At 42.2% G+C, this 27,017-nt stretch overlaps 1 protein-coding gene across 4 annotated transcripts in view; it reads right to left on the bottom strand.

Moving 5' to 3' along the window:
* The window catches only part of LOC115167623 (C-Jun-amino-terminal kinase-interacting protein 1), a 159,467-nt gene that overhangs the window by 105,462 nt on the left and 26,988 nt on the right, over positions 1-27,017 (bottom strand). For 3 of the 4 annotated variants that reach the window (XR_003870515.1, XM_029722214.1, XM_029722216.1), the window contains exons 2-3: positions 19,658-19,719; positions 1,684-1,795 (exon numbers count right to left, since the gene is read on the bottom strand). Coding sequence is in view for 3 of the 4 variants with exons in the window: in XM_029722214.1 (XP_029578074.1) it covers positions 1,684-1,795; positions 19,658-19,719 (174 nt within the window). In the remaining variant the exon portion in view is untranslated. The remainder of the gene's footprint in view (positions 1-1,683; positions 1,796-19,657; positions 19,720-27,017) is intronic. The other variant, XM_029722215.1, reaches the window with a different exon arrangement.

A 27,017-nucleotide genomic window follows, 5' to 3' on the forward strand; every position in this document is an offset into this window, starting at 1 on the left:
TGTGTGTAGATTGATGTGAAAAAAAGCCAATAATCAATTTACAATAAGGCTGAAACGCAACAAAATGTGGAAAAAGTCAAGGGGTCTGAATACTGTCCGAATGCACTGTAGAACAACAGAGAGTCCCCCCAAAAAATCTAAATTAAGTTTGTTCTGAAGTGTCTGTCCTATATCTGAGAGATATAAGAAAGATCAGGAAACGTTTTTTGTATTTAACCCCTTATTTTTGGCACTAAACAGTCTCCATACACTGTATATACAAAGTATGTGGACACATTCAAATTAGAGGATTCAGCTATTTCAACCACGCCCGTTGCTGACAGCTGTATACAATTGAGCACACAGCCGTGCATCTCCATAGACAAACATTGGCAGTAGAATGGCTCGTACTGAAGAGCTCAGTGACTTTCAATGTGGCACCGTCATAGGATGCCACCTTTCCAGCAAGTCAGTTTGTTAAATTTCGCTAGAGCTGCCCCGGTCAACTGTAAGTGCTATTATTGGGAAGTGGAAACATCTAGGAGCAACAACGGCTCAGTCACAAAGTGGTAGGCTACACAAGTGCACAGAACGTGACCACCGAGTGCTGAAGCGCGTAGCGCAACACTCACAACCGAGTTCCAAACTGCTTCTGGAAGCAACGTCAGCGCAATAACTATTTGTTGGGAGTTTCAGGAAATGGGTTTCCTTGGCCAAGCAGCCGCATACAAGCCTAAGATCACCATGCGCCATGCCAAGCGTCAGTTGGAGTGGTGTAAAGCTCGCCCCCACTGGACTCTGGAGAAGTGGAAACATATTCTCTGGAGTGATGACTCACGCTTCACCATCTGGCAGTCCGACGGACTAATCTGGGTTTGGCGGATGCCAGGAGAACACTACCTGCCCAAGTGAATAGTGCCAATTGTAAAGTTTGGTGGAGGAGGAATAATGGTCTGGGGCTGTTTTTCATGGTTTGGGCTAGGCCCCTTAGATATCCTATTTCCAATAGCACCGATGATCGCAAACTAGTAATTTTAAGCCAAAGCAACAACAAAAATTATATTTGAAAGCATCCTCGAAAAGAGTCGCTGGAGACTGAGAACCATGCGTAGTGAATGGATTTGGCGGACGGGTTGCAAAATAAATCCTTGCATTGCAGGGATCAACTTGCTGTGGCAGATTTATAGCCTCATGCAGTAGAAATAATAATAATAATAATTAAAGCTGCAATCAGCGTTGCCGGTGTTCAGCTGTGTGCCCACTGTGCCACCATCAGGACACATTGGACACAATGCCCGAGAATGAGCAATTGGCGTCAGCTAAAGGGGATTTTGACATAGAAACACCAGACTTTCAGCAGTTTTTTTTATATAATGTTGATTAACTATGAAATTATGAAAAATATTAATAACCATTTGACAGCAGGAAAGGGCTACATGTTTCCTTATCCAGGACTGCTGACGCAGACCAATTAGGCTATTTCAAAAACTTCCAGCCAATCAACTGGGCAAAACAAATTCTGAGGTGCGCACAGATTATTTGGACAATATTGTTGTGTGGAGTTGTTTATATTAGCGGTAAGTATTTAAACTGCTATTTTAAAGTGGTGTTTTAAGTTAATCTCCAGACCATTATGCATGTGTGTGTGTGTGTGTGTGTTTGCGACTGTCATAAAGCAACTGCAGGTTTGAAGTGCTACCTTACCTTAATCTCTAGGCCCATGTAGTTGAGACTCATCCCACACTCATCTGTGATCTCAGTGATCTCAGACAGGTCGTCATCCTCAAACTCATTCAGGCTGATGTCATGGGTCAACCTGGGGAGAGAAGGAGAGTGGAAGGAGATTGGGAAGGGGGTGGGATAGAGTAAGAAGACACAGGGAGAGGAAATGTTAAACTCTCTGAACCCTCCAAAGTGCAATATACTTCTGTACAATCTGTCTGATCAATCTAACTGAACTTTGACATCTTCATTGACAGCAACTGTCGCTAACCCCCAAGATGGATAATGTTGTTTAAAAACAATTGCCATCTATGATGTCTGACAAAAACTGAGAGTTAACATAAGATTAAAATAAATAAAATAAAGTGCACTAAAGGTACGAGTATAACTGAAGAAATGCAGAGCGTGTTGGAGTATTTTTCAAATATTATTACTAAAACCGCAGCAAAAGGTAATTTTGACCGTTGACACTCTTAAAAAATATATTACTGTTGGCAAAGAAATGAGGTGGTTCTCACTCTGTGACTTTTCCTAAATATGGGACATTGTTAGAAACTAAATAGCACACACTTTTAGCCAGTTCATTTTGGGCACTATAATGCAACATTGTGAACGGCGCATGTATACAGTCAGCAACATGGTCATATTACATTTTTAATACAGTAAAAAAAAATAGAATATGACATCATACAATAAGAGAATGTTTGGTTTGGATGTGATAATAACAAGGAACCTATCCAGTAAAATCATGTTTTTGCCTATTCTTATAGCCAAACATACTGTAACTCAGGAAACTTCTGAAACATTTAGGCAAGTGGTCTGTGGAAAATATGCACAGTCAGTTTGGGAGAATTTGTGTTGATTGTCTATATGTTGCTAAATGGCTATTGCATAAAGCACAGAATGAGCCCAGTTGGTACTAGAATTTTTGTTACTTTTGGTATTTCTGTCAAATGTGTCTCACAGATCAACTCCGTCTATCTGCGCAGCCGATGTCCCCCTTATAATGCTGCACAGAAGTTAACACACTTGAATAATGCGACACGGCATGTAGAAATGTTTAAACTGTTAATGGCTGTTCGCAAACTATGTTCATACAGGCTAGGACACTTTACAATGCAAGAAGATACCGGTAGCTTCCAGCTTTGTAGGCTAACTTTTCTTGCTAGCTTACAGCTGAAGCTATAATCAATTCACAAACCAAGTACTATGTTTCTAATAACACGCAAAATATGCTGATTTCAAAGCTGATTGCCACTAAAACTTTATTCATTCACTTAATCAGTCTCTATCTCATCTCTCCCACAGATAATCTATAGCCTCAGCGAAGTGACTCAGGGCGCACCCCCTCTTGCCTTGTCCTTGTGAATGACGTCATTACTAGAACCGCCATAGGCCAACGTCCCCTGACGTGCTTATTTATCCGAATTTTTAAATCACAAACAGAAAAGTATTTAGAGCCATTTCTAACACACATCACAACAGGAGAGACACAACACTACATAAAGAGAGACCTAAGACAACAACAAAACAAGGCAGAAACACATGACAACACAGCATGGTAGCAACACAACATGGTAGCAGCACAAAAACATGGTACAAACATTATTGGGCAAAGTCAACAGCACAAAGGTCAAGAAGGTAGAGACAGCAATACATCATACAAAGCAGCCACAACTGTCAGTAAGAGTGTCCATGATTGAGTCTTTGAATGAAGAGGTTGAGATAAAACTGTCCAGTATGAGGTGTTCGTTGCAGCTCGTTCCAGTCGCTAGCTGCAGCGAACTGAAAAGAGGAGCGACCCAGGGATGTGTGTGCTTTGGGGACATTTAACAGAATGTGACTGGCAGAACGGGTGTTGTATGTGGAGAATGAGAGCTGCAGTAGATATCTCAGATAGGGGAGAGTGAGGCCTAAGAGGGTTTTATAAATAAGCATCAACCAGTGGGTCTTGCGACGGGTATACAGAGATGACCAGTTTACAGAGGAGTATAGAGTGCAGTGATGTGTCCTATAAGGAGCATTGGTGGCAAATCTGATGGCCGAATGGTAAAGAACATCTAGCCGCTTGAGAGCACCCTTACCTGCCGACCTATAAATTATGTCTCCGTAATCTAGCATGGGTAGGATGGTCATCTGAATCAGGTTTAGTTTGGCAGCTGGGGTGAAAGAGAAGCGATTGCGATAGAGGAAACCAAATCTAGATTTAAATGTAGCCTGCAGCTTTGATATGTTACTTAGAGAAGGACAGTGCACCGTCTAGCCATACTCTCAAGTACTTGTATGAGGTGACTACCTCAAGCTCTAAACCCTCAGCGGTAGTAATAACACCTGTGGGAAGAGGGGCATTCTTCTTACCAAACCACATGACCTTTGTTTTGGAGGTGTTCAGAACAAGTTTTACGGGTAGAGAAAGCTTGTTGGACACTAAGAAAGCGTTGTTGTAGAGAGTTTAACACAAAATCCAGGGAGGGGCCAGCTGAGTATAAGACTGTATCATCTGCATATAAATGCATGAGAGAGCTTCCTACTGCCTGAGCTATGTTGTTGATGTAAACTGAGAAGAGCGTGGGGCCTAGGATCGAGACTTGGGGTAATACTTTGGTGACAGGCAGTGGCTGAGACAGCAGATTTTCTGACTTTATACACTGCACTCTTTGAGAGAGGTAGTTAGCAAACCAGGTCAAAGACCCAATGTATAATTACCTAGCAGCCAACCTGCATGCACCAATCCCATGTAATTAATGTGCTTGCTGAACTCTTGAATACTCATATTATTTTACTTCTTCTGCCGGCTCTAGCGCTTAAACTGTTTCAGCTATCAACATAAACCAACTTTCAAATGTGCAGACTGCCCTAACTTAGATTCATTATTTTTGATACTATTTATACTTTTTATATGACAACCATATTTGAAGAAAACCCCATTAATTTCAAAGGCCAAAGACTAGAATGGTAAAAAATAATAAAATCCTAGACGGTACTACGCTTTAACCGTTTAAGCTATCAATTCCAAACCAAGGCTGAAATGTGCAGACGGACTCAACTTATTGTGCTTGCATTCAGATTTGTTATACTATTAACCTGTTTAGGATAGGGGGCAGTATTTTCACGGCCGGATAAAAAACGTACCCGATTTAATCTGGTTATTACTCCTGCCCAGATTTGGATAGAAAACACCCTAAAGTTTCTAAAACTGTTTGAATGGTGTCTGTGAGTATAACAGAACTCATATGGCAGGCCAAAACCTGAGAAGATTGCAAACAGGAAGTGCCCTCTCTGACCATTTCTTGGCCTTCTATAGCCTCTTTATGGAAAATAGAGGATCTCTGCTGTAACGTGACATTTTCTAAGGCTCCCATAAGGCGCCAGAATGGGGAATGATGACTCTGCAGTCCCTGGCTGAAAAACAGTAGCGCATTTGGATAGTGGTCGATCTGAGAACAATGAAACAGGGGGCGCGGCGCGCGTGCACATGAAGAGTCCATTTTACATTTTCAGTCTTTGAACGAAAACGGCGTCTCCCGGTCGGAATATTATCGCTATTTTACGAGAAAATTTTATTTTAAACAGCGTTTGACATGCTTCGAAGTACGGTAATGGAATATTTTGACATTTTTTGTCACGATATGCGCCGGCGCGTCACCCTTCGGCTAGTGTCTTGAACGCAAGAAAAAAACACCGCTATTTGGATATAACTATGGATTATTTGGAACCAAAACAACATTGGGTGTAAACTAGAAGTCCTGGGAGTGCATTCTGACGAAGAACAGCAAAGGTAATCCAATTTTTCTTATAGTAAATCTGAGTTTGGTGAGTACCAAACTTGGTGGGTGTCAAAATAGCTAGCCATGATGGCCGGGCTATCTACTCAGAATATTGCAAAATGGGCTTTCGCCGAAAAGCTATTTTCAAATCTGACACCGCGAATGCATAAAGGAGTTCTGTATCTATAATTCTTAAAATAATTGTTATGTTTTTTGTGAACGTTTATCGTGAGTAATTTAGTAAATTCACCGGAAGTTTCGGTGGGTATGCTAGTTCTGAACGTCACATGCTAATGTAAAAAGCTGTTTTTTGATATAAATATGAACTTGATTGAACAAAACATGCATGTATTGTATAACATAATGTCCTAGGTGTAACGCCCTGGCCATAGAGAGGGGTTTTTTGTTCTTTATTTTGGTTAGGCCAGGGTGTTACATTGGGTGGGCGTTCTATGTTCCTTTTTCTAGGTTTTGGTATTTCTTTGTTTTGGGCCGTGTGTGTGGCTCCCAATCAGGCACAGCTGAAGCTCGTTGCTGCTGATTGGGAGTCACACATAAGGAGCATGTTTTTCCTTTGGGTTTTGTGGGTAATTGTTTCTGTCAGTGTTTTGTACCAGACAGGACTGTTTGCTGTCGGTTTACTTGTTTCTTGTTTTGTATAGTGTTCATGTTGTTTATATTAAATTCTAATAATGAACACTAACTCCGCTGCACCTTGGTCCACTTCTTCAGACAACAGCTGTTACACTAGGAGTGTCATCTGATGAAGATCATCAAAGGTTAGTGCTGCATTTAGCTGTGGTTTTGGTTTTTGTGACATTATATGTTAGCTTGAAAAATTGGTGTGTGATTATTTCTGGCTGGGTACTCTCCTGACATAATCTAATGTTTTGCTTTCGTTGTAAAGCCTTTTTGAAATCGGACAATGTGGTTAGATAAAGGAGAGTCTTGTCTTTAAAATGGTGTAAAATAGTCATATGTTTGAAAAATGGAAGTTTTTGGATTTTTGAGGAGTTTGTAATTCGCGCCACGCCCTATCATTGGATATTGGAGCGGTGTTCCGCTAGCGGAACATCTAGATGTAAGAGGTTAATTATGAACTACACTAAGCAAAAAAAGAAACATCCCTTTTTCAGGATTCTGTCTTTGAAAGATAATTCATAAAAATCCAAATAACAGGTCTTCAGAGTTTAAACACTGTTTCCCATGCTTGTTCAATGAACCATAAACAATTAATGAACATGCACCTGTGGAATGGTCATTAAGACACTAACAGCTTCCAGACGGTAGGAAATTAAGGTCACAGTTATGAAAACTTAGGACACTAAAGAGGCCTTTCTACTGACTCTGAAAAACACCAAAAGAAAGATGCCCAGGGTCCCTGCTCATCTGCGTGAATGTGCCTCAGGTATGCTGCAAGGAGGCATAAGGACTGCAGATGTGGCTAGGGCAATAAATTGCAATGTCCATACTGTGAGACGCCTAAGACTGCGCTACAGGATGGACAGCTGATCGTCCTCGCAGTCGCAGACCACGTGTAACAACACCTGCACAGGATCGGTACATCTGAACATCACACCTGCGGGATAGGTACAGGATGACAACAAAAACTGCCCGAGATACACCAGGAACACACAATCCCTCCATCAGTGCTCAGACTGTTCGCCATAGGCTGAGAGAGGCTGGACTGAGGGCTTGTAGGCCTGTTATAAGGCAGGTCCTCACCAGACATCACCGGCAACAACGTCACCTATGGGCACAAACCCACCATCGCTGGACCAGACAGGACTGGCAAAAAGTGCTCTTCACTGACGAGTCCCGGTTTTGTCTCACCAGGGGTGATGGTCCGATTCACGTTTATCGTTGAAGGAATGAGCGTTACACCGAGGCCTGTACTCTGGAGTGGGATCGATTTGGAGGTGTCATGGTCTGGGGTGGTGTGTCACAGCATCATCGGACTGAGCTTGTTGTCATTGCAGGCAATCTCCACGCTGTGCGTTACAGGGAAGACATCCTCCTCCCTCATGTGGTACCCTTCCTGCAGGCTCATCCTGACATGACCCTCCAGCATGACAATGCCACCAGCCATACTGCTCGTTCTGTGCGTGATTTCCGGCAAGACAGGAAAGTCCTTGTTCTGCCATGGCAGTGAAGAGCCCGGATCTCAATCCCATTGAGCATATCTGGGACCTGTTGGATCGGAGGGTGAGGGCTAGGGCCATTCCCCCCAGAAATGTCAGGGAACTTGCAAGTGCCTTGGTGGAAGAGTGGAGTAACATCTCACAGCAAGAACTGGCAAATCTGGTGCAGTCCATGAGGAGGAGATGCACTGCAGTACCTAATGCAGTTGGTGGCCACACCAGATACTGACTGTTACTTTTGATTCTGACCCCCCCTTTGTTCAGGGACACATTATTTAATGTCTGTGGAATTTGTCCAGTTTGTCTCAGTTGTTGAATCTTGTTATGCTCATAAAAATATTTACTAATATTTATGTTCATCCAATCTTGTTATGTTCATACAAATATTTAAGTTTACTGAAAATAAACGCAGCTGACAGTGAGATAACGTTTTTTTTTTTTGCTGAGTTTATAAGAATTCTAAATATGCATTCAATAACATGGGTTTGAATGAGAACCATAGGAATACAGTGGTATCTATTCAAAATGGTCGTGGTCCTTGGCAGTTGAAGCTCCTTGGGTGGCATGTAGCCTAGCGGTTAGCACATTGGGCCAGTAGCTGCAAGGTTGCTAGTTCAAATCTCTGAGCCGACAAAGGGAAAAATCTGTTGATGCAAGAATTTGCATCAACATTCTTGAGCAAGAATTTCTCTAAACTTGTTTTTGCTTTGTCATTATGGGGTATTGTGTGTAGATTGATGAGGGGGAAAAAACTATTTAATCAATTTTGGAATAGGCTGTAACATAACAACATTTGGAAAATGTCAAGAGGTCTGAATACTTTCCAAATGCACTGTAGAACCATGACCTCGCATGCCCTGTTCTACCACTGGCCAGCTGCATTTGGACCGTACTGCAACTCCCCACTAGTCAAGCTCCTGTTTATTTTAGGCCCTTGTTTGATCTGGCTGCTGAGTCTACCAATGTTTCCCAAACTCGGTCCTGGGGACCACAAGGGGTGGACTTTTTGGGGTTATACTCTAGCACGACTACACAGCTGATTCAGATAATCAACTCATAATCAAGCTTTGATTGTTTAAATTAGCTGTGTATTGAAGTAAAAAAAAAACTGCACCCCTTGGTGTCTCCAGAATCGAGTTTTGGAAACGCTGATCTAAAAAATATGGTGGTTCAGCATATAACTTTCAGGGATGTTTTGCTCATTGTGTGAAGGGTGGGCACAGTCAGAAAGGAGGATTCCCCACTTTCAAGACCAACCGGTACAAACACTCTTTTAACTCCAATCTCCAACTCAGGAAAGGCCTGAAAGAAACAGGAGTTTGATTAGTGGGGATTTGAGGAAGGGTCCAAAAGCAGCTGATAATTGTAACCATTTATAGACTACTTAAGCCATCTGAGCTGTTTTTATCTGAACTGTCCTCATTAATGGGCTCCCGAGTGGCGCAGTGGTCTAAGGCACTGCATCTCAGTGCTAGAGGCGGCACTACAGACTCCCTGGTTTGATTCCAGGCTGTATCACAAACGGCATTGATTTGGTGTCCCATAGGGTGGCGGACTATTGGACCAGCATCGTCCGGGTTTGGCCGGTGTAGGCCGTACTCCTAAGTAAGAATTTGTTCTTAACTGGCTTGCCTGGTAAAATAAAAAATATTAAATTAATGACTTCTGTCTGTGCCATGTCTCCCAATGTACTGTTAGTAGATGATTTTAATGTCCATATTGACGCTATTGCAAAATGTACTTTTGCTGCTGTCTTTATGTTATCACTCTATGGTCTTGATATCATTCAAAAACAAAAAACATTTGTCATAAGAAACTAGCTCCCTGGTATACAGAAAATACCCGAGCCCTGAAGCAAGCTACCTGTCAAGGCTGTGCGCTGCTGGTGGAGAAGTCAGGTGCAGGAGAGCAGGGAGTATTGAACAAGCGCACTTTATTATGGCAGTAGAGAAAATAACAGAAGAACGCAGCTTCTTGAAAACCTCCAGCCCACAAGGCAAAAGTGTAAGGCGCGATAAATGTTCAATACAAGACACAGTAATACAAAATAAACAAACAGTGTGCAAAAAACACAGAAACATGAAAACCCAGTCTTGCGCGTAACGATAACCACGTAACATGAAACAATTACACACAAAGACATGGATGGGAACAGAGGACTAAATACATCAGTGTGATTATGGAATGAAAACAAGGTGTGTATGGAACAAGACAAAACAAATGGACATATGAGAAATGGAGCGGCGATGGCTACAAAGCCGGTGACGTCGATCGCCGAACACCGCCCAAACAAGGAGAGGAGCCGACTTCGGCGGAAGTTGTGAGACTTACAGAAAATTGGAACGGAAATGGCGCTCCACCAAACAGGAAGTCTTCCAACTAGCTTGGAAAGACAGTACTGTACAATATCGAAGAGCCCTCACTGCTGCTCGATCAGCCTATTTTTCCAACTTAATTGAGGATAATAAGAACAATCCAAAATGTATTTTTGATACTGTCGTAAAGCTAATTAAAAATCATTCCCCAAGAGAGGATGGCTTTCACTTCAGCAGTGATAAATTCATGAACTTTGATGAAAAGATCATTAGAAAGCAAATGATGGACTCCTTTTTAGATCTGCGTATTTCTTCAAAGCTCAGTTTTCCTGAGTCTGCACAACACTGCCAGGACCAAGGATCAAGGGAGACACTAAAGTTTTTAAATCCTATATCTCTTGACACATTCATGAAAATAGTAATGGCGTCTAACCTTCAAGCTGTATACTGGACCCTATTCCAACTAAACTACTGAAAGAGCTGCTTCCTGTGCTTGGCCCTCCTATGTTCAACATAATACATTTACATTTGTCATTTAGCAGACGCTCTTATCCAGAGCGACTTACAGTAGTGAATGCATACATTTCATTTTATTTTTTTGTACTGGCCCCCCGTAGGAATCGAACCCACAATCCTGGCGTTGCACACACCATGCTGGCGTTGCAAACACCGTGCTCTACCAACTGAGCCACAGGGAGCTATAAATGGCTCCCTATCCACCGGATGTGTACCAAACTCACTAGAAGTGGCAGTAATAAAGCCTCTTTTGAAAATGCCAAATCTTGACCCAGAAAATATAAAAAACTATCGGCCTATATCAAATCTTCCATTCCTCTCAAACAGTTTGAAAAAGCTAACTGCCTTCCTGAAGATAAAGGATGTATATGAAATGCTTCAGTCTGGTTTTAGACCCCATCATAGCACTGAGATTGCACTCATGAAGGTAGTAAATGACCTTTTAATGGCGTCAGACCAAGGCTCTGCGTCTGTCCTTGTGCTCCTAGACCTTAGCGCTGCTTTTGACACCATCGATCATGACATTCTTTTGGAGAGATTGGAAACTCAAATTGGTCTACACGACAAGTTCTGGCCTGGTTTAGATCTTATCTGTCAGAAAGATATCAGTTTGTCTCTGTGGATGGTTTGTCATCTGACAAATCAACTGTAAGTTTCAGTGTTTCTCAAGGTTCCGTTTTAGGACCACTATAGTTTTCACTATATATTCTACCTCTTGGTGATGTCATTCGGAAACATAATGTTAACTTTTACTGCTATGCGGACGATGCACAGCTGTACATTTCGATGAAACATGGGGAAGCCCCAAAATTGCCCTTCCTGGAAGCCTGTGTTTCAGACATAAAGAAGTGGATGGCAGCAAATGTTTAACTTTAAACTTGGACAAAACAGAGATCCCAGTCCTGTGTCCCAAGAAACAAAGAGATCTGTTGAATCTGACAATTAATCTTGATGGTTGTACAGTCGTCTCAAATAAAACAGTGAAGGACCTGGTGTTACTCTGGGCCCTGATCTCTCTTTTGATGAACATATCAAGACTATTTCAAGGACAGCTTATTTTCACCTTCAAAACATTGCAAAAATCAGGAACTTTCTGTCCAAAAATGATGCAGAAAAGTTAATCCATGCTTTTGTCACTTCTAGATTAGACTACTGCAATGTTCTACTTTCCGGCTACCCGGATAAAGCACGAAATAAACTTCAGTTAGTGCTAAACACGGCTGCTAGAATCTTGACTGGAACCCAAAAAATTGATCATATTACTCCAGTGCTAGTCTCTCTATACTGGCTTCCTGTAAAGGCTAGGGCTGATTTTCAGGATTTACTGATAACCTGTTTGGGATAGGAGGCAGTATTTTCACGGCCTGATGAAAAGCGTGCCCAAAGTAAACTGCCTGCTACACAGGCACAGAAGTGAGGATATGCATATAATTAGTAGATTTGGATAGAAAACACTAAAGTTTCTGAAACTGTTAAAATAATGTTGGTGAGTATTACAGAACATATTTGGCAGGCGAAACCCCGAGGACAAACCATCCAGGAATGTTTTTTTTTAGTTCACTGTGTTTTCAATTGGTCTTCTATGGGAACCTAGATTTCTGTGGCACTTGGTTGCAGTTCCTATTGCTTCCACTAGATGTCCACAGTCTTTAAAAATTGGTTGATCTTTTTCTTTAGAGAAATTAAGAAGTACGGCTATTCAAAACGAGGGTCCAGCCTAGTGCACTCTAATGTTTTGGTGCGCGCAACCTGGAACGTGCTTCACTTTGTTTTCGTCCGGTATTGAACACAGTTTATCCCGTCTTAAATTTTATCAATTGTTTACGTTTTAAAATATCTAAAGTTGGATTAGGAAAGTTGTTTGAAATGTTTGGACAAAGTTTACAGGTAACTTATCCTCTTACATCTAGATGTTCCGCTAGCGGAACGCCTCACCAATATCCAATGATAGAGCGTTGCGCGAATTACAAACACCTCAAAAATCCAAAAACGTCCATTTTTCAAATATATCACTATTTTACAAATGTCATGTTACAGCAGAGATCCTGTATTTTCGATAAAGAGGCTACAGAAGGCCAAGAAATGGTCAGACAGGGCACTTCCCATAGAATCTTCTCAGGTTTTGGCCTGCCATATGAGTTCTGTTATACTCACAGACACCATTCAAACAGTTTTAGAAACTTTAGGGTGTTTTCTATCCACATCAAATAATTATATGCATATTCTAGTTTCTGGGCAGGAGTAATAACCAGATTAAATTGGGTACGTTTTTTAAGTCAACCAGCCAGGCATGACACAAATCTCAGAAATAACGATATAATTCATGCCTTACCTTTGAAGAGCTTCTTCTGTTGGCACTCCAATATGTCCCATAAACATCACAAATGGTCCTTTTGTTCAATTAATTCCATCGTTATATCTCCAAAATGTTGATTTATTTGGCGCATTTGATTCAGAAAAACACTGGTGCCAACTCACCCAACATGACTACAAAATATCTAATAACCTGTTTAAGATAGGGGGCAGTATTTTCACGGCCGGATAAAATGACTTAAATGTAAATGGATACCCCCCCTTCTCTCAAAGAAGTTAATATTAGATTTGGTGCACCAGCTGTTATTTACAAATAGACACAAACCGCCACCCCTCGTCTTACCCGAGGCAGGGGATCTAACTTGCTGATGCATGGAAAACCCAGCCAGCTGTATGTTATCCATGTTGTCGTTCAGCCATGACTTGGTAAAACATAATATATTACAGTTTTTAATGTCCCGTTGGTAGGATAGTCTTGATCAGAGCTCATCCAGTTTATTATCTAATGATTGCACGTTGGCTAATAGGACTGATGGTAGAGGCGGATTTCCCAATCGCCGTTGGATCCTTACAAGGCACCCTGACCCATGTCCCCGATATCTCCGTCTCTTCTTCATGCGAATGACAGAGATTTGGGCCCTGTCCGGTGTCTGAAGTAAATCCTTCGCGTACTACTCGTTAAGGAAAAAATCTTTGTCCTGTTCGAGGTAAGTAATCGCTGTCCTGATATCCAAAAGATCTTTTCGGTCGTAAGAGGAGGTGGCAGAAACATTATGTACAAAATAAGTTACAAATAACGCAAAAAAACACACAATAGCACCATTGGTTTGGAGCCCATACATTGGCATTCATCTCCTCCGGTGCCATTCGCTCCCCTCAAAACCCACTCAGCCTCCTTCACTCACACTGCTCCCTGGTACTCCTCGGAGCTACGCTTGTTAAAAGCCAGTGCACGGCGTCCTGAGCATTTGGACAAGTAGACTGGTTGAGTAGTTCACTCTCAAGCATACACAGATCACCTGTTAAAATATAAGAATGCCATCTCAGCTGCAAGAACATCCTATTACTCCGACATCATAAACTCTGGTAAAAACAACCCAAAAGTCCACTTCTCCACAGTGAATTTCCTACTTCAGCCTTTTGACAACTTCCCTGCAGAACCTTCCCTCAAGCAGTGCGATAAATTCCTGAACAACTTCAGTCCATCTTAAACCTTCCCTTCCTCTCCAAAATACTGGAGTGGGTTGTGGCCACTCAACTACATAACCTTCACGAACCATTCCAGTCTGGTTTCCGCTCCAAACACAACACTGAAACAGCCCTGGTCAAAATCAGTAACAACCCCCTCCATGCAGCTGACTCAGGGCTGCTATCCATCCTCATCCTCCTCGAACTGAATGCAGCCTTTCATACCATCTCCTACCCACTCCTCATGAAATGTCTAGTTGGTGTCACGGGTGTTGCACTCTCCTGGTTTTCCTCCTACCTCACTGACCGCCAACAGTTTGTGCAACTGAAAAATCACAGATCAGGGTGCGTGACCTACCCCTGGGAAAGATGCAACATCAAAGTTCACTTCTACTGCAATGCAGATGACACCCAAAAGACATCTCCCAACAAACCCACCACTTCCCTCCCTCATCAGCTGCCTTCAAGACATCCAGAGCTGGATGAGAATGAACCTCCTAAAACTTAACAGCAACAAGACAGAGCTCATGCTCATCGGCTCCAAATCCAACCTCTCCAAACAATACAACCTCAGCATCACCATACATGTTTTCCCAGTACCTTTGTTAACACAAGTCAAAAGCCTCTGTGTCACCCTGGAAAGTTCCCTCTCATTTCAACCCCACATAAAAACCATCACCAGGATATCATTTTCACTAAATACTCTTTCAAACACACATGGTCACGATGTACTGTGCCATTATGGCTATTAGCAGGTAGCTGGACAATAGACTTGCCTAGAAGGAGGGTATGGGGAGAATTCTATCGTCAAATATATTTCTAAGTTAGGTTGGCACAACCCTCCGTGATGGATTGCAATTTCAGTTTAATCCACCAGAAAAGACAAAACAAATAATACCACAGAAAGTATTATTATATATTATCAAGTTGATGGCACAGTCATATTGCTGGCACCTACATAAAACTGAGTGACTCATTCATTCATGGCTTTGGATCAAAATAAATAAGTACCAACATTCTTTCTGATAGTCTTTAATAAATAAATGTTTTGGTTATCCTGACTGGGACACCATGTACAGTATTATAATAGCCCATTATGGGCTATTAGCAGGACAATATAACTTTACCAATACTTCTCTGTATTTTGATACTTTGTGGATGGGGGCTCCGGAGTGGATGGGGGCTCCCGAAGTGCAAAAAGATGCAGGTTCGATACCCGTGCCGGCCGCCACCAGGAGACCCATGAGGCGGCTTTGGTTTGAATTTAGAATCCTCCAATATATGTAATTATTGGTGGAGAGTCAATTCATATTTTTCGATATACTGTAGGCCTACCGTAGTCTCACTAGTGTTGAGCAATGTGATGTTAAAAGTGGTGTAGGTCTTATTTAAAGAGCATATTGAAGTTAGAAGCAATAGGATTTGAAGCAATGACCTACAACTATTTTAGCACCGCAGCGAGCGTGCAAAAAAGTAGGCCCAAAATGAAGCCTAACCTAAATTTGAGGTGGTTTTGGGTGACAGCGGCAGAACCGTTGAGGCTAGAAACACAATTCAATCCCAGGAACGTTCCTAAGGTTCTCCCGGTCTGTGCAAGCCTACCCTTGACCGTGTTGAATTAACCCTTAACAGTGAAAACAGGGAGTATTTCTTCTAACAGTTGACATTGACATCTCTCCCCATAGGAATACATTGCCTGCTGCCATAACTTCAACCTGATGCCTATGTGGATTATGATTGCCATATCAATCGTCTTCAATGACAATCCATCGGGCCACTATAAGGATTACCTGTGTTGATTTTAAGCTTCCTGGAGTAACCGGAAGTGGTTCAATTGACCCCCCCCCCAAAAAAAATGATTTCACTCCCTACAGGTAGTGAAAAACACTGCATTCAACCCTCTGTTAATCAGTCAGTTCTTAATGTAAAGACTTGAAACTCAGGATTCTGTATAAGGGTGTCCCGAGGATATTTGTTTACTCTCAGCTTCCTGTGACAACCACATGTAGGTCATACCGGCAGTGCCTATTTCCAATAAGTTTAAACAGTGATTTAACATCACCAAATGGACAGGCTGAAATCAACACCAACGAGCGATGGAGAGGAACCACTATCACTGCTCGGCCATCCCGAGTTCAATGAGCAAGTCAATTGGGAATTTCAGCAATATATTAGAGCATGTCCAATTTGTGACGGTAAATGCCCATTGTAATGTATTGCTAATGGACAGTGTCCGATACAAATAATACATTGCCAGTCTTAACATGTTATACCGCAGTTGGACAGTGTCCATTGCGAATATATTCCTATTGGACAGTGTCCATTACACATTTGCTATATTGTCAGTGTGAACATGCTCTTCTGCAAGTTGACAGTGTCCATTGCCAATACATATCCATAAGGACTTCCCATTATGAAATTGACATGTTGAATCAACACCAACGAGAAATTCTGACTTCCTATGACTTCCTATGATCAAACATGACAAAAAGACCTTCTTGGTTGATTCAGGGCTTAACATAGTGATATAATTTAGTCAGTATAGGCCATCTCTACATTATTATTATTTTTTTTAATTTCACCTTTATTTAGCCAGGTAGGCCAGTTGAGAACAAGTTCTCATTTACAACTGCGACCTGGCCAAGATAAAGCAAAGGAATGCAACAAAAACAACAACACAGAGTTACACATAAACAAACGTACAGTCAATAACACAATAGAAAAATCCATGTACAGTGTGTGCAAATGTAGAAGAGTAGGGAGGTAAGGCAATAAACAAGCCACAGAGGCAAAATAATTACAATTTAGCATTAACACTGGAGTGATAGATGTGCAGATGATGATGTGCAAGTAGAGATACTGGGGTGCAAAAGAGCAAGAGGATAAATAACAATTTGGGGATGAGGTAGTTGGGTGGGCTTTTTACAGATGGGCTATGTTCAGGTACAGTGATTGGTAAGCTGCTCTGACAGCTGATGCTTAAAGTTAGAGAGGGAGATATAAGACTCCAGCTTCAGTGATTTTTGGAATTCGTTCCAGTCACTGGCAGCAGAGAACTGGAAGGAAAGGCGGCCAAAGTAATTGTTGGCTTTGGGGATGACCAGTGAAATATACCTGCTGGAGCGCGTGATACGGGTGGGTGTTGCTATGGTGACCAGTGAGCTGAGATAAGGCGGGGCTTTACCTTGCATAGACTTATAGAAGACCTGGAGCCAGTGGGTTTGGTGACGAATATATAGTGAGGGCCAGCCAACGAGAGCATACAGGTCGCAGTGGTGGGTAGTGTATGGGGCTTTGGTGACAAAATGGATGGCACTGTGATAGTCTACATCCAATTTGCTGAGTAGAGTGTTGGAGGCTATTTTGTAAATTACATCGCCGAAGTCAAGGATCGGCAGGATAGTCAATTTTACGAGTGTATGTTTGGCAGCATGAGTGAAGGAGGCTTTGTTGCGAAATAGGAAGCCAATTTTAGATTTAATTTTGGATTGGAAATGCTTAATGTGAGTCTGGAAGGAGAGTTTACAGTCTAACCAGACACCTAGGTATTTGTAGTTGTCCACATATTCTAAGGCAGAACCGTCCAGAGTAGTGATGCTAGTCGGGCGGGAGGGTGCGGGCAGCAATCGGTTGAAGAGCAAAAGAGCAAGAGCAAAAGTGCACTTAGTTTTACTAGCATTTAAAAGAAGTTGGAGGCCACGGAAGGAGTGTTGTATGGCATTAAAGCTCGTTTGGAGGTTTGTTAGCACAGTGTCCAAAGAAGGGCCAGATGTATACAGAAAGGTGTCGTCTGCTTGCTGCAGGGCGTGCTGAGATGTTGGTAGGGGTGGCCAGGTGGAAAACACGGCCAGCCGTAGAAAATGCTTATTGAAATGATTGATTATATAGATTTATCAGTGGTGACAATTTTCCTATCCTCAGTGCAGTGGGCAGCTGGGAGGAGGTGCTTTTATTCTCCATGGACTTTACAGTGTCCCAACACTTTTTGTAGGGCAGGATATGGTTCACTGACTTTTGGGTTTGGAAGCCAACTTCCTATGATCATATATGGAAAATGGACATAACATCCTGATTTAGTACTTTCAATACTTATATAAGCCATTTGGACATTTCACATACCATTTGGACATGGTTCTGTTACTTTTGTGTTAAGAACCTGACTTCCTATGATCATATATGGCAAATGGACATAACATCATGATTTAGTACTTTCGATACTTTGTGGCATACAGCAGGTCAGCCACAGGGGGAGACTCGTCAAGGCCTGGTGACAGACGGAGTATACATCACGAGGCGATGGCTCCCTCTGCTGGACGTGCCAGGTCTCGACGGGCTCTCCGGTCAAGACTAATTGGGACTGATTGGGGTTGGTGAGTAATCAAGGGCTGATTGCTCAACAGCTGTACGAGTCCCATAAAGCTGCCATAAGGGCAGCACACAGGGGAGAGATTGGGGGAAGAAAGGACTCCCTTATAGTTGGGGACGGTTCCAGACATAACAGGAGGGAGGTCAGTTTTTGATCCCCAGAGGATACGGCAAGACCTGGAGCCCAGAAGATGGTATCCCAGAGAGGGTCTCATGGGGGAGACTTATTATTTTCTTTCTAAATTAGTTTAATAAACACCTTTGAAACTGAGCTAATCCTACTCTGTCCGTGTCTGATCCGTGTAAACATTTTGACCCAACCCCCTGGTCTGCCACAACTTATATATGCAATTTGGACATTTCCTATGCCATTTGGACATAGTTCTGTGACTTTTGGGTTCAGAACCCGACTAACTTCAATCATATATGGCAAATAGACAAAACATAGGCCTTATGACAAACTCGCATAAAATAAGACAAACTTATGTCCATGCAGTTCCTACATATGTATAATTGACCAAAAAATTGAAAATAAATGTACACCTGAGACCTGACTTTCAGACCATTTCACATATGAAATCCTACGGTGGAGTGCGCTCGTCCCCTTTTGGATTTTTAACACCGAGCATCTGACACGTTCCATTTGCTATATGTTTTTGACCAACTGCTGCCCAATTGAGTGGTATTTGCGATTGTGTATATGGTTGGCCCAATGTCAATAAGATGCCATTCATTTTTGTAAATTTCATAGGGGTTTTCCCTTACCTTCCTTCCAGGTAGGGTTAGAATTACAGTTTTGGGCCTACCTGGCAGGTGTAAAGTGTCCAGGCTTTGAGTGTCCTGCCCCTCAAGTAGGTCCAGTTTATCCTGCCTCCATGATAGGTTTAGAGTTCCCATCCTTCCAGGTAGGGTTACAGTTCCCTTCCTTCCCGGTAGGGTCAGAGTTCCCCTCCTTCCCGTTAAGGTCAGAGTTCCCTTCCTTCCTTGTAGGGTCAGAGTTGCCTTCCTTTCAAGTAGGGTCATGTTTAGAGTTCCCTGCCTTCCCAGTAAGCCAAGTATGTCATGACCGTCAAATAGGTCTAAAATATCCTGCCCTGCATGGACCGCAGACCCCCTCCTTATTGAGTACGCTTCATCCTAGCCTGCCAGGCTTAGAGCCCCCTGCGATGATAGGCCAAAGGTTAGCTGCCCCATCTGCACGTCTGCAGTCTCCTGCCCTGCTTAGATCTCAGCCCCCTGCACAACAAATTTCTTGGCTAGCTAGCAAGCAAGCCTAAATGGAGCAAAAAACAGCTAGCTGTATTTCATCAAAAAAATAGATAATGAAATAGATAATGATACAAATTCTTACCTCCACACCAATCGGGAAATAGGGATTTGTCCTGCCAAAGCATCAATTGCCCTGTTTAGTCCCTGAAAGAAAACAAGTTGAAAAAGAAGATTTCAAATAAAAATCAAAATCAAATCAAATGTTATTTGCCACATGCGCCGAATACAGTGAAATGCATATTTACAAGCCCTTAACCAACAATGCAGTTAAAGAAATGGAGTTAAGAAAATATTTACTAAAACACTAAAGTGAAAAAAAAAAAATCAAAACAAGTAACACAACAAAACTACATAACAATAACAAGGCTATACACAGGGGGTACCGGTACCGAGTCAATGTGTGGGGGTACAGGTTAGTCGAGGTAATTTGTAAAGAGACTATGCATAGATAATAAACAGCGAGTAGCAGCAGTGTAAAAACAAAGTGTCATTGTAAGTAATCCGGGTGGCCATTTGATTATTTGGTCAGCAGTCATATGGCTTAGGGGTTGAAGCTGTTAACCTGTTTGGGATAGGGGGCAGTATTGAGAATTTTGGAAAAAATATGTGCCCATTTTTAACTGCCTCCTACACCAACTCAGAAGCTAGAATATGCATATTATTGTTCAGGTTTGGATAGAAAACACTCTGAATTTTCTAAAACTGTTTGAATGGTGTCTGTGAGTATAACAGAACTCCTATGGCAGGCAAAAACCTGACAAGGTTTCAAGCAGGAAGTACCCTGTCTGACAAGGAGTCGTGCGTCTTGCATCTGTTTATTGAAAAGTAAGGATCTTAGCTGTAACGTGACAATTCCCAGGGCTCCGATAGGCTCTCAGAACCCGGGAAATACCTGAAGGTTGACGAGGCAGCCTCAGGCTGAAACACATTATCGCCTTTGGTAAGTGGCGGCTCAGAGGACCTTTGAATGAGGCGCGTGCACGATTCGCTCCTGAGGATAAATTTTATTCGGCTGTTTAGGCTCAATGCATATTCCCGGTCGGAATATTATCACTTTTCTACGAGATAAATGACATAAAAATTGGTTTTAAACAGCGGTTGACATGCTTCGAAGTACGGTAATGGAATATTTAGAATTTTTTTGTCACGCCAATGCGCCATGCGCAAGACCGTGATGTTGCATTCTGATAGTGTCTAGAACTCACGAACAAAACGTCGCTGTTTGGATATAACGATGGATTATTTGGGACCAAACCAACATTTGTTATTGAAGTAGAAGTCCTGGCAGTGTATTCTGACGAAGAACAAGCAAGGTAAGAACATTTTTCTTATAGGAAATGTGATTTTGGTGGAGGCTGACCTGGGTGGGTGTCTAAATAGCTAGCCCTGTGATGCCGGGCTATGTACTTAGATTATTGCAAAATGTGCTTCATCCGAAAAGCTATTTTAAAATCGGACATATCGAGTGCATAGAGGAGTAATGTATCTATAATTCTTAAAATAATTGTTATGCTTTTTGTGAACGTTTATCGTGAGTAATTTAGCAAACTGTTAGTAAATTTCCCGGAAGTTTGCGGGGGTTATGCTTTTTCTGAACGTCACATGCTAATGTAAAAAGCTGTTTTTTGATATAAATATGAACTTGATTGAACAGACATGCATGTATTGTATAACACAATGTCCTAGGTGTGTCATCTGATGAAGATCATAAAAGGTTAGTGCTGCATTTAGCTGTGGTTTGGGTTTATGTGACATGATATGCTAGCTTGAAAAATGGGTGTCTGATTATTTCTGGCTGGGCACTCTGCTGACAATCTAATGTTTTGCTTTCGTTGTAAAGCCTTTTTGAAATCGGACAGTGGGGTTAGATTAACGAGATTCTTGTCTTTAAATAGCTGTAAAATAGTCATATGTTTGAGAAATTGAAGTAATAGTATTTCTAACGATTCAAAAATCGCGCCACTGGATTTCAGTGGCTGTTACGTAGGTGGGACGAGTTCGTCCCACATGCGCCAGAGAGGTTAAGGAGCCTTTTGGTCCTAGACTCAGGTACCGCTTGCCGTGTGGTAGCAGTGGGAACAGTCTATGACTTGGTTGACTGGAGTCTTTAATAATTTCTTGGGCCTTCCTCTGACACCGCCTAGTATATACAGTTGAAGTCGGAAGTTAACATACACCTTAGCCAAATACATTTGAAGTCGTAAGTTTACATACACTTAGGTTGGAGTCATTAAAACTTATTTTCAACCACTCCACAAATGTCTTGTTAATAACAAACTATAGTTTTGGCAAGTCGGTTAGTACATCTACTTTGTGCATGACACAAGTAACTTTTCCAACAATTGTTTACAGACAGATTATTTCACTTATAATTCACTGTATCACAATTCCAGTGGGTCAGAAGTTTACATACACTAAGTTGACTGTGACTTTACATAGCTTGGAAAATTCCAGAAAATGATGTCATGGCTTTAGGAGCTTCTGATAGGCTAATTGACAGAATTTGAGTCAATTGGAGATGTACCTGAGGATGTATTTCAAGGCCTACCTTCAAACTCAGTGCCTCTTTGCTTGACATCATGGGAAAATGAAAAGAAATCAGCCAAGACCTCAGAAACAAATTGTAGACCTCCACAAGTCTGATTCATCATTGGGAGCAATTTCCAAACGCCTGAAGTTACCACGTTCATCTGTACAAACAATAGTACGCAAGTATAAACAACATGGGACCACGCAGCCAACATACCGCTCAGGAAGGACACGCATTCTGTCTCCTAGAGATTAACGTACTTTGGTGCCAAAAGTGCAAATCAATCCCAGAGATCAGTAATGGACCTTGTGAAGATTCTGGAGGACAATTATGTGACTATATTGAAGCAACATCCTAAGACATTAGTCAGGAAGTTAAAGCTTGGTCACAAATGGGTCTTCCAAATGGACAATGACCCCAAGCATACTTCCAAAGTTGTGGCAAAGTGGATTAAGGACAACAAAGTCAAGGTATTGGAGTGGCCATCACAAAGCCCTGACCTCAATCCTATAGAGAATTTGTGGGCAGAACTGAAAAAGCGTATGCAAGCAAGGAGGCCTACAAACCTGACCTAGTTACACCAGCTCTGTCAGGAGGAATGGGCCAAAATTCCCCCAACTTATTGGGGGAAGCTTGTGGAAGGCTACCCGAAACAACATTTGACCCAAGTCAAACAATTTAAAGGCAATGCTATGAAATACTAATTGAGTGTATGTAAACTTCTGACCCACTGGGAATGTGATGAAAGAAATACAAGCTTAAATAAATCCTTCTCTGTACTATCATTCTCTATTATTCTGACATTTCACATTCTTAAAATAAAGTCGTGATCATAACTGACCTAAGACAGGGAATTGTTACTTTGATTAAATGTCAGTAATTGTGAAAAACTGAGTATAAATGTATTTGGCAAAGGTGTATGTAAACTTCCGACATCAACTGTATATGTAAACTCGGCAGTACAGAACAGCAGCCTCCGGTAAGACAACGGGTGGCGGTCTATGTATATTTGTAATCAACAGCTGGTGCACGATATCGAAGGAAGTCTCAACGTTTTGTTTGCTTGAGGGAGTGTGGTCTACAGCTTATGATGAGATACTCTATCTACTTAGAGCGTTTTCATCTGTATTATTTGTAGCTGTTTTGCTAGCACAGACTGGAATAAGTTCCAGGATTCTTCCGATGGCATTGAGGAGTACACCACATCAGTCAATGGATTCATCAATAAGTGCATCGATGACGTCGTCCCCACATTAAAATGCAAATCATTTTATAACATTTTGACATGCGTTTTTCTGGATTTTTTTGTTGTTATTCTGTCTTTCACTGTTCAAATAAACCTACCATTAAAATTATAGACTGATCATTTCTTTGTTAGTGGGCAAACGTACAAAATCAGCAGGGGATCAAATACTTTTCCCCTCACTGTACATACCCTAACCAGAAGCCATGGATTACAGGCAATATCTGCACTGAGCTAAAGGGTAGAGCTGCCGCTTTCAAGGAGCAGGACTCCAACTCGGAAGCTTATAAGAAATCCCGCTATGCCCTCCGACGAACCTTCAAACAGGCAAAGGGTCAATACAGGACTAAGATTGAATCGTACTACACCGGCTCCGACGCTTGTCGGATGTGGCAGGGCCTGCAAAGAGAAGCAACCGAGAGCTGCCCAGTGACACGAGAGTGCCAGACGAGCTAAATAACTTCTATGCTCGATTCGAGGAAAATAACACAAACATGCTTGAGAGCATCAGCTGTTCCGGATGATCACGCTCTCCGCAGCCAACGTGAGGAAGACCTTTAACCTCTCTAGGGAGTGTGGGACGCTACCGTCCCACCTGGCCAACATCCAGTGAAATTGCAGGGCGCCAAATTCAAAAACAGAAATACTCATTATAAAAATTCATAAAACATACAAGTGTTAAACATCAGTTTAAAGATAAACTTCTTGTTAATCCAACCACGGTGTCAGATTGAAAAAAGGCTTTACGGCGAAAGCATACCATGCGATTATCTGAGAACAGCGCCCAGCAGACAAATCATTACAAACAGTTACCAGCCAAGTAGACGAGTAACAAAAGTCAGAAATAGTGATAAAATTAATCACTTACCTTTGATGATCTTCATATGGTTGCACTCACAAGACTACCATTTACTCAATAAATGTTTGTTTTGTTCGATAAATTCCCTCTTTATATCCAAAAACAAAGCGTTTTGTTCAGTAATCCACAGGCTCAAAGGCAGTCACAACAGACAGACGAAAAATCTGAAAAGTATCAGTAAAGTTCGTAGAAAAATGTCAAACGATGTCTATAATCAATCCTCAGGTTGTTTTTAGTCATAATAATCAATACTATTTCAACCGGACAAAAGCTTCGCCAATATAAAAGGATAACAAGAAAAGCGTGCTCTCGGTCGTGCGCATGAAAAACCTATGGGACACTGAATGGTCCACTCATTCAAAGTGGTCTTACTCCCTCATTTTTCAGAATACAAGCCTGAAACAATTTCTAAAGACTGTTAACATCTAGTGGATGCCATAGGAAGTGCAAATTGAGTCCAAAGTCAATGGATACTGTAATGGCCTTCAATAGAAAACTACAGAAATAAAACAATCCCACTCCCTGGATGGATTTTTCTCAGGTTTCCACCTGCCATATCAGTTCTGTTATACTCAGACATTATTTTAACAGTTTTAGAAACTTTACATTTGTTTTCTATCCAAATCTGCATATCCTAGCTTCTGGGCCTGAGTAACAGGCAGTTTACTTCGGGCACGCTTTTCATCCGGACGTAAAAATACTGCCCCCTACCCTAATGAAGTTAAATAGGTCAACATTCACAAGTCCGAAGGCCCAGACGGATTACCAGGACGTGTAGTCTGAGCATGCACTGACCAACTGGCAAGTGTCTTCACTGACATTTTCAACCTCTGCCTGTCTGAGTCTGTAATAACATGTTTCAAGCAGACCACCATAGTCCCTGTGCCCAAGAACACCTGCCTAAACGACTACCAACCCGTAGCACTCACATCTGTTGCCATGAAGTGCTTTGAAAGGCCGTTCATGGCTCACATCAACACCATTATCCCAGAAACACTACACCCAATCCAATTTGCATACCGCCCTAACAGATCCACAAATGATGCAATCTCTATTGCACTCCACACCGCCCTTTCCCACCTGGACAAAAGGAACACCTATGTGAATGCTATTCATTGACTGCAGCTCAGCGTTCAACCCCATAGTGCTCTTAAAGCTCATCACTAAGCTAAGGACCCTGGGACTAAACATTTCCCTCTGCAACTGGATCCTGGACTTCCTGACGGGCCACCCCCAGGTGGTAAGGGTAGGTAACAACACATCTGGCATGCTGATCCTCAACACGGAGGCCCGTCAGGGTTGTGTGCTCAGTCCTCTCCTGTACTCCCTGTTCACTCATGACTGGATGGCTAGGCACGACTCCAACACCATCATTAAGTTTGCCAATGACACAACAGTCGTAGGCCTGATCACCGACAACGACGAGACTGCCTATAGGGAGGAGGTCAGAGACCTGGTAGTGTGGTGCCAGGACAGCAACCTCTTCCTCAACGTGATCAAGACAAAGGAGATGATTGTGGACTACAGGAAAAGGAGAACCGAGCATGCCCCCATTCTCATCGACGGGGCTGTAGTGGAGCAGGTTGAGAGCTTCAAGTTCTTTGGTGTCCACATCACCAACAAACATGGTCCAAGCATGCCAAGACAGTCGTGAAGAGGGCACGACAAAACCTATTTCCCCTCAGGAGACTGAAAATATTTGGCATGGGTCTTCAGATCCTCAAAAGGTTCTACAGCTGCATTATTGAGAGCATCCTGACTGGTTGCGTCTCTGCCAGGTATGGCAACTGCTCGGCCTCCGACCGCAAGGTACTACACATGGTAGTGCGTGCAGCCCAGTACATTGTCAAAGACTCCAGCCACCCTAGTTATAGACTGTTCTCTCTGCTACCGCATGGCAAGCGGTACTGGAGTGCCAAGTCTAGGTCCAAAAGGCTTCTAAACAGCTTCTACCCCCAAGCCATTAGATTCCTGAACATCTAATCAAATGGCTACCCAGACTATTTGCATTGCCCCTCTCCCCCCACATATTACCTCAACTAACCAGTGCCCCCACACTTTGACTCTGTACAGTTACCTCCTGTATATATCCTTGCTACTGTTATTTTACTGCTGATCTTTAATTATTTGTTACTTTAATTTCTTATTATTTTTTTTTAACTGCAATGTTGGTTAGGGCTTTTAAGTAAGCATTTCACTGTAAGGTCTACACATATATTCGGCGCATGTGACAAATAAAATGTGATTTGATTTTGTTCTGACCTGTTGCACCCTCTACAACCACTGTGATTATTATTATTATTATTTGACCCTGCTGGTCATCTATAGACATTTGAATATCTTGGCCATGTTCTGTTATAATCTCCACCTGGCACAGCCAGAAGAGGACTGGCCACCCCTCAGAGCCTGGTTCCTCTCCAGGTTTCTTCCTAGGTTCTGGCCTTTCTAGGGAGTTTTTCTTAGCCACCGTGCTTCTACACCTGCATTGTTTGCTGTTTGGGCATTAGGCTGGGTTTCTGTACAGCACTTTGTGACATCAGCTGATGTAAGAAGGGCTTTATAAATACATTTGATTGTGGCAGTCTATATTCAGAACCACATTCCTGTAAAGCTTAGAGAGGATCTCATGTGAAATACTGTTGGCTACAGGTTAATCTGCCCAAGTGCTAACAGTCAGTATCTGGATAATATGTGTGAAAAGCTTGATAATGTATGTGTTGCCACTCAAGAAAAAGCTTCAAACGGTAACTAGAGCCTGCATCCTTGTTCAGGTTAGCAGTCAACATACCAGGGTATTTAAAAACAGCACA

Source organism: Salmo trutta, chromosome 29 (genome assembly GCF_901001165.1).
Source record: "Salmo trutta chromosome 29, fSalTru1.1, whole genome shotgun sequence".
Classification (NCBI taxonomy): Eukaryota; Metazoa; Chordata; class Actinopteri; order Salmoniformes; family Salmonidae; genus Salmo; species Salmo trutta.